The sequence below is a fragment of the Glycine soja genome, chromosome 12, assembly GCF_004193775.1.
Source record: "Glycine soja cultivar W05 chromosome 12, ASM419377v2, whole genome shotgun sequence".
NCBI classification, from domain to species: Eukaryota; Viridiplantae; Streptophyta; class Magnoliopsida; order Fabales; family Fabaceae; genus Glycine; species Glycine soja.
Window position 1 is genome coordinate 6815503 of NC_041013.1, and position 13543 is coordinate 6829045.

Sequence of the window (13543 nt, forward strand, 5' to 3'; positions counted from 1 at the left end):
ACAGCAGTTAAAATTTTAATTGCCAATAAATAAAATCATTTAATATTCAAGTATTTTTATTTTCATAATCCACGAGATTCCTCTTTCGCCCTCTATATTAATTAAAAACAATAGAAAATCAAATGCAGTACGAAATAATAACAACCAGTATTAATTTTATTTTGTCCTTTTTTATCCCAAAATTTAAAATCCCCGGTGAGGGTATTCATGACATGCAAACAAACCACATTTTCTTCATTTATAAATTCACGTTAAAGAAATAGAATAACAGAAGAGTTATTTTCTTTTCCAGAACTTCTTGAGTTAAGAAATTCTGCCGAAAAGAAACTCAAAAACGGGTTTTTCTTCTGCCACCTTCTTCTTCACATTGTTGCGTGTTCTAACACCTTCTTCTTTTATTCTTGATCACCCACAAGAAAATTTGTTACGAAACCAAGTTCACAATCTCAAAGGGTATCTGTAACTATATTTTCATGGAGAAACAGAACCATACGACAGACACTGATGAGTTTTCGACTCTGGGCCCCACATCGAACGAGCCACACACTCCAATGGTGCATGTCAACGCCGACAACAACAACAACAACGTTGTTAGCGCCGCCGTTAACGTTGGAGTTGGTTCTGTTTCGGAGCTTGTTGTGGCTGTAGCAAAGTCCGAGGCTGTAGGTTCGGGACAGATGGTGAAGAGAGGGAGGGGGAGGCCTCGGAAGTACGACGCTGTCGGGAGTGCTGTGTTGCCGGCGACGACGGGACCGCCGGGATTTTCTGATCAGACTGTCAAGAGAGGTCGGGGACGCCCCCGTGGTTCTGGGAAACTGCAGATTCTAGCTTCCATTGGTGAGTTTTCTCGTTATTTGTTCGTATTTGCATGGATTTTATTTATTTTTGTTTTGTTACGAGTCTTGCCACCACTATTGATTTTATAAACTCATGGAAGATCGATATGTCTTTGAAGAGAAAAAAATGTGTTTTTTTTTAACTACTATACTTTTTTTGGTGAAGAATTGTGTTTTTTTTAGAATAAGAAAAGATTATGTTTTTTTTAATTTTTTTAAAAAAGAATTTGGTATATAAGAGTTTAAATTTGTAACAAAAAACAGTATGATTTTAAATTCATGTTAGGAATGCTTGGAATGAGATAATAATTTTGCAGCACATAATAATCCCAACCAATTTAAATAAGGGAGAATTTTGTTACACATAATAATCATTTAATTGAGAAATGGAAAATTTTATTGCATATAATAATCTTATTTAATTTGAACAAAATTATTACTCTTAACAAATACAGGATGCTGCAGAATTATTTATTATTATTATTATTATTATTATTATTTTACATGGGAGTTTTAGAAGATAAAACATACTTTTTCAGTTTTTCCCCAAAAAGTTTTAAAAAAGTATAATGAAATTAAATATGTATTTTTGCTCTTCACAGGATTTTTTCTTTCAATCAAGATGTATTAAAAAAATAAAATAAATGTATTTTATAAATAGTTATTTATTACTATATTTACCTTATTAATTAATTCAAAAAAGAAGTAAACAATTCTTTAATTTTTTTTCAATTGTTATTATAAACTTTAAAGTTTTACAAATGATTCTTAAAGTTTAAATTATTTGAGTGAAGGAAGAACTCTCTTTTTTTCTTTTTGTTTTTACTATGGTATTGGTAAGAAGTTGTCCTTGTCAAAGGGTCAATACAATTTATTCAATACTCAAAAATCAATTAAGATTCGAATAATTTGATTAAGAAACACAAAAGTTTTAAAAATAAGTTAAAAAATATGCTTTTGAATCTTTATTTTATTAAACATTTGGTGGTGGAATGGTTGTGCAATACAAATGGACTATTAGTCTATTAGACAAAAATTGTAGGACTCTTAAATACTACATGTAACAAGAACATGATCAATTAATCCATTAAAGTTTATAATAAATTTTTAAGTCATCAGGTGCATTAACTTCAACATTAAAAGTAATATTCAATTTTTTTTTAACCAGACACTAGCAATTTGAAAATAGTCATCAATTTTGAAGATAACGTCTAGACAAGGATAAATCGAAATGAAACGTCTTATTCTATTTCCTTGTTTTGGCTTGAGCATTTTTTAAAGGAACAGAAAATTAATGCACTATGTTTTCATCTCATGTTCTATTTTTCAAACATTCCATGCATAAAATATTTTGATCTGTTTCTCATGCTTGAAACTTTATTTGTCACAGGTGGTTTTGTGGCAGAAACAGCTGGGGGAAGCATCATACCTCATGTGCTGACTGTGAAAATTGGAGAGGTAATACAAGACTCGTAAAAAGAATTGTTCAAATTTCAGATTTTTCTTGGTTTAACAGCTATTCTATCAATGTGCTATCAACGAAAAATTATATGTTTTTGGTCATTTTCTTCAGGATTTGGTCAGCACCATAATGTCATTTTTTGACAAAGGCCCTCGAGCAGTTTGCATACTTTCTGCCACTGGTGCTGTTTCAGATGTGGCCATTCGCCAAAATGGTGCTTCTCATGTTATTATGAGACTTGAGGTACGTAATAAATAGTATTCATGTGAATCTTAATTTCTCTACTGTGTTTCACTTGACATCGAAGTTTTGCATTGTGTTACAAGAACTATATAGATTTTGGGTTAAGGGAATAGGAAAAGAGAGAGGCTGCTAACAATTATATACTGAAATTTTGCATGTTAATGTTTAGATAAGCTCTCTCACTCACCTTTTTTGTGTGTGCTTATGCTTGTATACATTTTGTTTTCTGATTTTTCTTCTTCAAATTAATTGTGCTACATGCAGGGTACCTTTGAGATATTGTCTTTATCTGGAGCATGTACCTACACTAGTAGCCCTTCTGGTCTAGTTCGTAAAACTGGCTCGTTGAGTGTTTCATTGGCTAGAACTGATGGGAGAGTTTTTGGAGGTGTTCTTGAGAGTGCATTGGTAGCAGCTTGCCCTATTCAAGTAAGAATTTTATAAAATGTGTGGTAGAGATTTATCATTTGATTCCACCAAAGCTATGTTATTAAACATTGAAGCATGATGGGACTTAAAGTAAATCTGAAAGCTAATTCAAATCAATAACTCCGGAGTTATTTACAAGTATAGTTGTATTGTACATATACTGGAGCATATAGGGCATATGAGAGATGTCTTTAATTTTTGGATGGCAAGAAATCTTGTCAAAGCTGAATGAACTTATGTAAAACCGTTGTAGTTTGTACTTTTTGAGATAGAAGATAGATTGTACCTTTTGATCATATGTAGTCTTAATGGGTCAAATATATGTAAATTAGTGTTCAAACTTATTGACAATTAATTCCTTGTGTTGATTGTTGACATGGGAGTTAAATTTAACAAAACTTAGATAGAGTTCTTCAGGTACTTTGAGTATTGTTCTCCAATTAGAATTAGAGTTTTACATATTTAATGCAAACTTCTATTAGGTGAATTATCGGAGTGAAACTTTATTTCTAATTAGAGAACAACATTACTATATGTAAGTTGTCTTTAAATTTTGTTAGATGTACTATGTATATTTATTATTGGTCATTGTTGCATTAAGACCATTTTCAAACTTTTTCTATTTCGTGTGCATCAGCTTGTTATGGCCTCTTTCAAGCAAAACATCAGCAGCCAACAAATTAAGAGAAAACAGTTGTCTGAATCTTCTAATGCACCCCTTATGCTGTGCAATTCAGATTCAGAAAGGGACCAACTGAAACTTCCAAAGTTGACAGGAGGTGAGAAGAGTTGTCCTTCACCACCACCAACAACACTTGAGCCAACAGCAACAGCTAATGGTGTAGCAGATAATGTCTTTGTTGCAACATCCAATGGAATGGTAGATAATGCTATTACTCCAGATCACAACGTGCACTCTCCCTCTGTTAATGGTGTTGTTGATTTAGACAGCCAGGCCCCGCAGCCCGCATCAGACGATTCAGACCAAAGGACTTATGCAGATGTGAGTGCAAGTGTCATGGTGTTATGAAGTTATCAACAATAGCCTCTTTCTTCAAGTTTTCATTGTGGAGATTAAGTTTTATGTTTCCTTTTGTTCATGCCAGTGGTTAAATTGTTTTTAGTGTCTGACTTTATGAGAAGTTGTTCATCATGTAGTTTTGGTGAAGTGGGAGAGAACTCGTTAGTCATCTTTGTAAAAATGTGATGCTTCATTCGGTGATTTCATTTCGTGCTTTATTTCTTAAATGGATGAGAGTAATTTTCCTTTCTTAAATTGACTGTCTTGCTTAAGGTGTGACAGACCACCATTGCCTTCTAAACCTAGTGTGGGGGGTGGGGGTTGTGAACGGTTTTGGCCTAGTTGAACTTTGGTTAAAGCGTGATTTTTGTCACTTTTTAAGCTCAATCCTATGGAGAATGTGGATCATTGTGACTGAATCAAGGTGGAGGTTCACAATCCCAGACAGTTACCCTGATAGTACAAAGCAAGAAAAACCAACTCCAACTCTCATCAAAGCGTGTGTTTCCTTGTCACTGGTTGGGGTCGGACATGTAACAACGGGTGTTAGTTTTTTGATAGAAAAATTCGAACCCACAACTTCTTTCCTCCCTTTACTTCTCATTTCACCGTTAAGTCAATCTTATAACTTTAGTCCATACTTGATCTAGTTTTGATAACCCTCATTATGAATATAGGAGATTTATGTAATTTACAATTTTATACATAAATAAAAAGATGTAGTGGACTAATGAGAGAGTGGTTATGTAACCAAAAAGAATTATTGTTACAAAAAAAATGAGAGTGGTTAGCAATGTTTAGTTTAAAACTTAAAATCCCTTCAAGTAATTGCGATGTATGTATAGCGTTGTTGAAATTAGTGTCCACAATGCTTCATCTTATAATAGTTACTCAGTCTCAGTCTCCTTAGTTCATAATTTCGTTCTGCAATAGTCTTTATATAATTATATTAATTGAAATAACTCAATGATTGGTTTTAAACTACTAGAGTATGAACCATGATACATAGAACAACAAAACTTCATTGGATGGTCCAACATGATCATACATTAGCAAATAATTGGTAATTTTTAGCATCAAGAACTATCTGCCTAACTGCTGCAACTGCTGCTATAGCTCCCAATGCGGAGAAAGCCACAACAATTATCACATTCAACCAGAAAACAGGGCTTCGCTTAGATGGCTTAAATGTCAAATTGTAGAAAACCATTGGCAAGATGAAGTCAAGTGGGATAAAGCCAAAAGCTCCTATAAGAGAGTTTATGTCTCCAAAAAATGGAAGCATGGCTGCTATAGTGGTTGAAATAGCAATAGCTAATGACCGAGATATCACTCTAGGGATTACATTGCGTTTGGAGAACTCGGGGCTTTTTGGGTCTCCAAATGTTTGCTCTAGCACTTCATTTGTTGGTTGCAAATAAACCTGCATTAAAATTCAAGGGTTATTTTTCTTACGATGAAATGCATCTCAATGGTTCTCATGTATATGACTCTAAATTTATATTTCTTTCTTTCTTGATAGAAATTAAATAGGTAGGATATATTTAATATTTTCATTAAAAGAGAGAGAGAGAGAAAATTTAAATATGAAATTATCGTGTTAACAGTTAACATGAGAGGATAACTGTATGTTTGAAAAGATTGATTTTTCAAAAATTTCAAAAACTCTCTCAAAAGTTAACAAAAAAGAACAATTGTTTCTCTAAAATAAATTGAATCAAACATATACTAACCCTCAATTTAGGTGGTGACATTGATGATGGGATAAAATAAGTGTTTTTTTTAAAATAATACAAGTAATTTTATGATTTTTTTAATGTGTTTGTTTAAACTGTTTTTTACTTAAAATAAGTAATTTTGTTTTTTTTAACAAACAAATTTTATCTGTTTATTAAAAAAAACTCTTACATAAAAAATGGTTTTTTAAAAATTATTTTTTAAAGTTTAAACAAATTGGCCTATAGCCACATAGTGTTAGTGTGTCACTTACCACACCAACCGCAGATAATTGTGTTATAGTGAAAATGTTGGTCATGTAAATGAACCACTTGGGCACCAGAGGCTTCCCATTGTCCACGAAGTTGCTTAAGATGAGGCCTTCTGATTCATTACCAAATGCCCAATAACCGGATACAGATACACTAAAGAAGGTAACTATAAGAACAAGATAACAAACACATAGTCCCTTGAGCATCTTCCCTTTTACGGGTGGTGCTAATGTTGCCTATAATCGAAGAAAATGCAAATTAAGTGAATAATAATGAAAGGAAATGAGTTGTTTTTAATTACACAATGATTAATTTGATTGAACCATACGTGAGCTGAATTAGAGGGGGACAAATTGTTTCAAACCTGAATTTCTGGAATGATTCCATTTCCATAAGTCGTGGCAATGATAGCAATTGCATTGAAGATTCCAAATAAGCGATTCACTGAATCACCTTTCAAAGAATAATCCTTTTCTGGTCCTTTTGATGAGTCTCCTGTATATTGGTGAATTGCAAACCAAAAAAAGTTAATTCAATTGCCAAGCATAAAGTGCAAATTACTAAATTACCAAAAGAAGAAAAGAAGATTGAGAAATTAATTTACCAATGTAAATGGAACCAATAGTAGCACCGGCACTATAGGCTAAGCACAGAACCAAGGACACTAGATTAATGTGCCTCAAAGAGTGGAAAGATGGGATTTGAGCCAAAATCAGCATGAAGCATCCAAATATAATTACAAACTCGTAAAGCTTCATGGTCCCGTTTGGATTTGACAGCAAGTAAATTGCCTGGAGTTATTTCCATTAGGAAAAAGGATAAAAGGTTAAGGGCAATGTAGAGGTCATCGATTTGATTTTTCAAAATTCACAAGTGACCTTTAAAGATTAAAATATGGAGTAATCTTTGATTAAAGAACCAACGGTTTGAAATTATAAAGAAATACATGCACATAGTTTATGCTGATAAAAAAAAATGCACATAGTTAATAATCTAAAATATACTTTTCATTTTGATGGAGATAAATAAGTCAGATTGTTCAAGATAACCTTCATGCATTGTCCTCCCAAGAGAGTACAAGCTACTACAGCACCATAACAGACTGCGAATTGAATTGGGCCGACAAAATAACGACCCCACCCTGGACCTGCCAAGGTTAGATTTACATTGATGTCAGAAGTTAAAAGAAAATTGGAGAGGAAAAATTAATCATATACGTATGTGTATTATGCACGATAAAAACACTTGTGCTCTCTAAACTCTAAAATAAAAATAATCGATCACATGCATGATAAGATTACAAATCATAAATAATAAGTTTTTGATTTGAGGGATATTAAATTTAATCTCCTTAAATAAGATCTTTGAATTTTATGGATAAAAAAATATAATTTAAAAGAGTGATTCAAATATGAATAATTAAATTTTTCGACAAAAATTAATTATTAATAAAATCGATAAATATATCATATTAATAATATAATATTCGAAGAAAATTACAAACCATAATGATATTTTTAGACTTTATTTATTATTCAATTCTTGAGGCGCAGAATAGTCATTTGAAGTGTGAAAAGTAAATAATATTGTATCGGATGATGTTGATGCCAAAAGATATGTATAATATAACTCATAGAGCAAAATGAAGAGCTGGCAAATAAAATGAGCACAAGAGGTACCTAAAATATCGCGAGCCATGTCTCTAAAGCGTAGCTGACGCATACCCATCTGAGCGTGGTGTTCAAGAACCCTAGATATTAAATTGTATGAATAGAAAGTGACCAAAGCTCCAATCACTAAGCTTAAGATCCCAGCCGTCCATCCAAGGAAGGTGAATGCATAAGGAAGACTTAGAAGAGGTGGTGCCACGATCGAAGTTGTCAAGTGGTACCCACAATGCATCCAAGAACCTACAAAATCACACCTAATATCATATAGTATCCATTTTATAATGTATGTAGAATATTTTCTCGTCTTAATTGCTTCAAGTACATCCCATGTGCTCCAATTATTATGCCAAGGTAGTCAACCAAGACAAAATTGCATCAATTTTTTCGTTCATCAAAGTCGGCTGGGAGAACAATCAACAACGAAATGATTTTTATACGATGAAATCACTGAAAGCCAGTTAGTAATGATTAAGCTCCCACTTATAATAGGGATAAATTAAATGGCTTTTTTCTTCTTCTTTCGATTCAGTATATTCATCTACCAAAAGTTAAATGACAATTTTTTTAGATATTAAAATTCTTCAAATTCTTTGACTAAATAGATAAGAAATAAAAAATTTTCATATATTTATATTTATTTTCTCTTTCTAGGTGTTGAGTAACATTGTGAGTGTCCCTCCAACATTTTTCTTGATAAAATATGATGCTCATATTCCTTTCTATAATTATGGTGGAGGTGTTTGGTGTTGGTTTAGGGGAAGAAACATGGCCTTTCCTTTTTGCGGTTTTGTTTTTGAACTCACAAAGGTTATGGAAGGACCAACACTTTTTAAAACCGTGCAGCATATTCCGAAGAAGGAAAGGTGGGAGAAGAAGAAAGAAACAAGGACAAGAATCCTATGGCTCTAAATAATGTTTCATAAAAGACTAAACAGAAGAACAAAGAGACATTAAGAAGAAGGTTATAAAAATAAAAAAAAATGAGGAATACCTTTGGATTTGAGGACAAAGAGAGCGCCTGCATCCACATCTTTTTGGTGTTGAAGTTGTTCCAAAGCATTTGGATTCTCTGATTTTTCATCTGGAAGCAGGGTACCCATCCTCTGTCTTCTCTAAGGTCTTAGCAAATGAATAATAGAGCGATCGAAAGCAGAATAACACTATATATCTAACAGAACTTTGAAGTCCTTTTAGAGAAAAGCAGTGTCAATTTGACAATGATTTCAGTGATGTTACTTTTATAGACGCCTTGTGCAATATGCAACCGGCCAAACTTGGATATAAGCCTCATTAAGAATAAGAGCAGAGAAAATGATCACACCATGACCAAAATGGCCTCACTGTCCAAATTTCATATTAGCATAATTAGGAGGAATATATACAGGCAAGGCAAAATGCTAGTAAGAGAAGGCTTTTCTCATATATTCTCTTCTATTCAATAAAGTTCACTTAAAATATGTATGTCTTATTATATTCAATTTAGTACGTTTTATAAAAATAAGTATGTCTTATTACATATGCTAGTAAGAGACTCTTTTCTCATATATTCTCTTCTATTGATATACAGGCAAGACAAATGCTAGACGTAATATATGTCTTATTGTACACAAAAGAAAATATGTATGTCTTATTATTTTCAATTTGGTATGCCTCATTCCAAGCCTAATAAGATTTACATGAACTTTAACTAATAAAAATAATATGTTAAAAACAAAATGTTTGAGAAAATCTTACTGGGCAATGTAAGCATTGCTGACTTGCTGTCACGACTTTGTGAACAAATTGAAGACAGAGATTCTAAGTTGAATACGCCACCGAATGAAAGCTAGATGAATGAGATTGTAAGTTTCTTTTTCACACACATACACATATATTTTCCACATATATTGCGTCGACGTCGGTTAACAAATTTCAACGTTGTTACGCCGTAGTCAAGATGAGTTACGCATATTTAAATAAAAGGTTTAGATTTAAGTCGTGTGAGAAATACTATTCATACTCTCTCTCTCACACATTTTGTTTCCAATACTTTTTTTTTAATTGATTTAATTTTTTTTTTGAATGATCAATTTTCATGGATTTCATATCTAAATCAGGAGAATGAATGATTAAATGATAAGTGAGATTCACTAAAATGGATGATTTTTAACAAATTTTAATAAATGAACGAAAGAGTGTTGAAAATAAAATTTCAGAAAAAGTATTGCTAGTATTTCTCTAAGTCATATTAATTAATGATTGTAAAGTATAACTAAAATAAAGATATTCACTCATTTCTCACTTTTTAATTTCTATAATTTTTTAATTAATCCATATATTTAAAACATTAGAAAAGTAAATTTTTAATTTTATTATTTAGTTTCACACTTAAACAACTCTATTCTAAAAATCCTTCTTTTGTCATACTGCAAAAACTGTTTTTCCCTTTCTAGTACTTGTTCCTAATTGGCTTGAGCAATTAATCTAGACTTCTTCTGAGATGAATGTTCACGTATGAGCTCCATTCTGTTTTTATTAATTAAGGAATAGAAGTGAGTGCCAATGTTTTCAATGTACGTGTCTAAATAATGTGTTTATTGATGTTTGTAAGTCTTGGAAAAAAGAATGTGCATATTGATGTTTACTAGAGCAGAAGGAGGAAAGGTCGAAGTAGAAGAGGTTCTGTGTTGGACACTTGTACACACTACTCAATCTGAGACACGATAAATTAAGAAATAAAAAGTGGTGGAATTCACCATTTTTTGCTTTATCTACCAAAACTAGCAAATAGTCAAAGGAGAAAAAAGAGAGTAAAAGTTTAGTTGAGCCAAATGGTCCAGAGAAAACGAAAGCTACCAATAAAAAAAAAGGTGTGTTCTGATGGTAAAACATAAAAAGGAGAAAAAAAAAGGCATGAAACGGAGACTCGAGCAAGATATCATACTTAAATTATATTTGTACATAAAAAAAAACCCTTACATTATATTTGGTTAGGAAAAAAAGAAAAAAGAAAAAAAAAATAAGATCTCTTACTTTGTTAGGTTGAAAAAATAAAGAAAAAAATTGTCAAGAAACATTTTTTTTTCTTTTCCATATTTTTATTTAATTTAATTTTAAATTTTTCTATTTTGTTTATTTTCTCTTGTTCAAACAAAATTTAAAAATCTATTACTATCAAGAAATACACAAAAACAGTCTCAAGATTACATTTAAAGATGGATGTAAGAATCACAAAGAAAGATCTACCTTAGAACTTACTTGAATGAGTAAGTAAAATTTAACAAATGCATTTAAAATATGTTTGTATTGTAACTAACTTTTCTCCAATACAAACAATATTGACAACTTGTGGTGACTTGTCCTAGGGACAATGCTCTTGTATGGTTTGTTCTGAGCATCATTTTAGTTTGTAACACATTTACTTTATTCTTAGTATTATACATGAATGTTTTGATCTTACAATATAAAAGTATGTTTCTTTTAATTGATGCTTTGAAGGAATTTCATGGTAATGATAATTGTTATGCATATTTAGTTTTTGCACTTAAATTTCATAGTAATTATCTCATTTCTTCTCTTTTAATGCTTAGTTTGATCTCAATAAAGTAGGATTTAATGTCTTTTGATGTTTTTAGTTTAATGAAGTTAATTTTAGTGAATTCATTAATTTTAGTTGTGTTTTGCTGAATTTTGGTGCATCAATAAAGGAATTGTAGAATTTGAAGTTGAAGTTGCTCGCTTAACGAGTTGGGAGTTGCTTAACACAAATAAGAACATTAAGGAAGACCGCATGTCAAACATTTAGAAATTGAAAGGACCAAATTTGAGTTTTTAAAGACACTTAGCAAGTGATTTTTGCACTAAGCCTAATTCCCATCTGACAATACAATTTTATGAATTTTTGTAATTGGGCTTAGCTAGCATTTGTAGGTTGAGCTAGCTGTAACTTTCATCAGTGTAAAAGTGATGGTGCGCTTAACAAGTGATTTTCGTGCTATTAGCATTGTGATAAAGAAAAGACAAAGATTGTTTGGCTAGATAAGACACTTTTAATATTGTAATAAAGGGGGGGGGGGGGGGTATTAACCTAGAATTATGTGTGGGAACTAGAGCTCCCGTTTACCTCCATCTTTCATTTTTCTTTATTTTTCCTCTCCTTCATTGTGTATTTTTTTTGCATTTCATGACAATGAGAGGCTAGTTTATCCTTTGTTGGAGAATTGGTGTACTAAAATTTACTCTTATGTAGTCAATTTTATATTTATCCAGTACTTATCTTTGTGTTATTACTTTTTTCTATTTTGGTTGCTTGTTTTATGACTTAATCACCCTAGCTTTAATTCTCTATTTTATTATCATTGGAAAATGTTTGAAAATTGAGTTTTGAATAGAGCATCTATTGAATGTCTTATTTAGGGATGAAGGAATGTTTGTAAGTATCATTAGTGATCAACCACATGAACATGTTTCATAGTTAAAATATCATTTGTAAATGGTTTTTAACTAAGACTTAAAAGTGGTATCTAATGGGTGTTATGTTTAGGGATGAAATAACGTTGTTAGCCTTGATAAACCTTTGTTCTTGAGTCTGAGTGGTTTAACTTGACTTGCTAAGAAATTAGGAGTTAAGTTAAGCAACTTAGGCTCTTTCATATGATAGATAATGGTTAGAGCACCATAGTAAGTTAAGGTGACATTAGAGTGACCATTGTGTAGAAGCAAAGATATCATGATATTTTGATGATGTCAAAGAAACGCGCTTTTCAAGTTTGATCCAAAACAAGATTCCAAGAAATCCAAGATAAATGATGAAGTTAGTCTCTAGAGTCTTACAAAGAAGTTTCCAAATTGATGATGCATAAGTTATGGCCAAAGGTTTTTCTCAAAAGCTTTTAAAATAGATATTTACTCTCTGGTAATCGATTACCAGTGGCCAAAATGCTTAATGGAATATTTTAAAATGTTTTTAATATTTTTGAAAGCTTGTAATCGATTACCAGAAGTTTTGAACGTTTTAAAGCAGCCTTTAGAAATTTGAATTTAAATTTAAAAGTCTGTAATCGATTACAGAGTGTATGTAATCGATTACCAGAATTAAAATTCAAATTTCAAATGTGAAGAGTCACAACTCTTCAAAAAACAACTGTGTAATCGATTACACAATTTTGGTAATCGATTACCAGTGAGAAATTTTCTAAAATAACTCCCAACAGTCATATCTTTTCAAATGATTTTGAATGATCATTAAAGGCCTATATATAGGTGACTTGGGACACGAATTTTCTGTGAGAGTTTTTCTGAACTGAAATGTCTTATCCTCTCAAAAAGGATTCCTTGGTCAAACACTTGCATATTCAATAAGGAATCTTGATTGATCTTCAATTGTAATATCCTTATCTTAAAAGAGAAACTTCTTCTTCTTCTTATTCAAAGGAAATTGTTTAAGAGACCGATGGTCTCTTAAGTTGTAAGGATTCCTGAACACAAGGGAAGGGGTATCCCTGTGTGGTTCAGACTTTCGTAAAAGGAGTTTTACAAAGAGAGTGGAAAATCTCAAGTGGGTTGCTTGAGGACTGGATGTAGGTACGGGAAGTGACCGAACCAATATAAATCAAGTTTGCATTTCTCTCTTCCTTTAAACTTCTTTTATGTTTTGCTTTAAAGAAGTTTATTTTGAATTGTCTTTTGAGTAATTCATATTAAGGGTACATTGTTAATCCAAAAAGAGAGAGTGAAATTTTAATTGGGGAATAGTTTTTGTATCTTAATACAACCTCCCTTTCTTAAGATAACTGAGATCATTTATCTAACACATTGGATAAAGAAAATATTTATAACTATTGAGATTGTTAGCTTAGCATAGCCAAATCCTCAATATTTTGTTTATTTTTGTATTTAGCTACTTTTATCCACCA

General features: G+C 31.7%; 2 protein-coding genes across 2 annotated transcripts; one reads left to right on the forward strand and one right to left on the reverse strand.

Annotated features, from left to right (window-relative positions):
- The first annotated feature begins 297 nt into the window (after positions 1-297).
- Positions 298-4218, forward strand: LOC114378162 (AT-hook motif nuclear-localized protein 9-like). The gene is made up of 5 exons (XM_028336709.1): positions 298-837; positions 2227-2294; positions 2410-2541; positions 2806-2970; positions 3608-4218. The coding sequence occupies exons 1-5, from the start codon at positions 474-476 to the stop codon at positions 3998-4000; spliced, it is 1122 nt and encodes a 373-aa protein (XP_028192510.1). The 5' UTR covers positions 298-473; the 3' UTR covers positions 4001-4218.
- Positions 4219-4944: 726 nt separating this feature from the next.
- LOC114378121 (GABA transporter 1-like) lies at positions 4945-8977 on the reverse strand. The gene is made up of 7 exons (XM_028336665.1): positions 8641-8977; positions 7659-7889; positions 7029-7126; positions 6584-6770; positions 6344-6474; positions 5982-6215; positions 4945-5414 (listed from the first exon to the last, which is right to left on the reverse strand). Exons 1-7 carry the CDS (start codon positions 8747-8749, stop codon positions 5034-5036), a joined length of 1371 nt encoding a protein of 456 aa, XP_028192466.1. The 5' UTR covers positions 8750-8977; the 3' UTR covers positions 4945-5033.
- Between the last annotated feature and the right edge of the window lie 4566 nt (positions 8978-13543).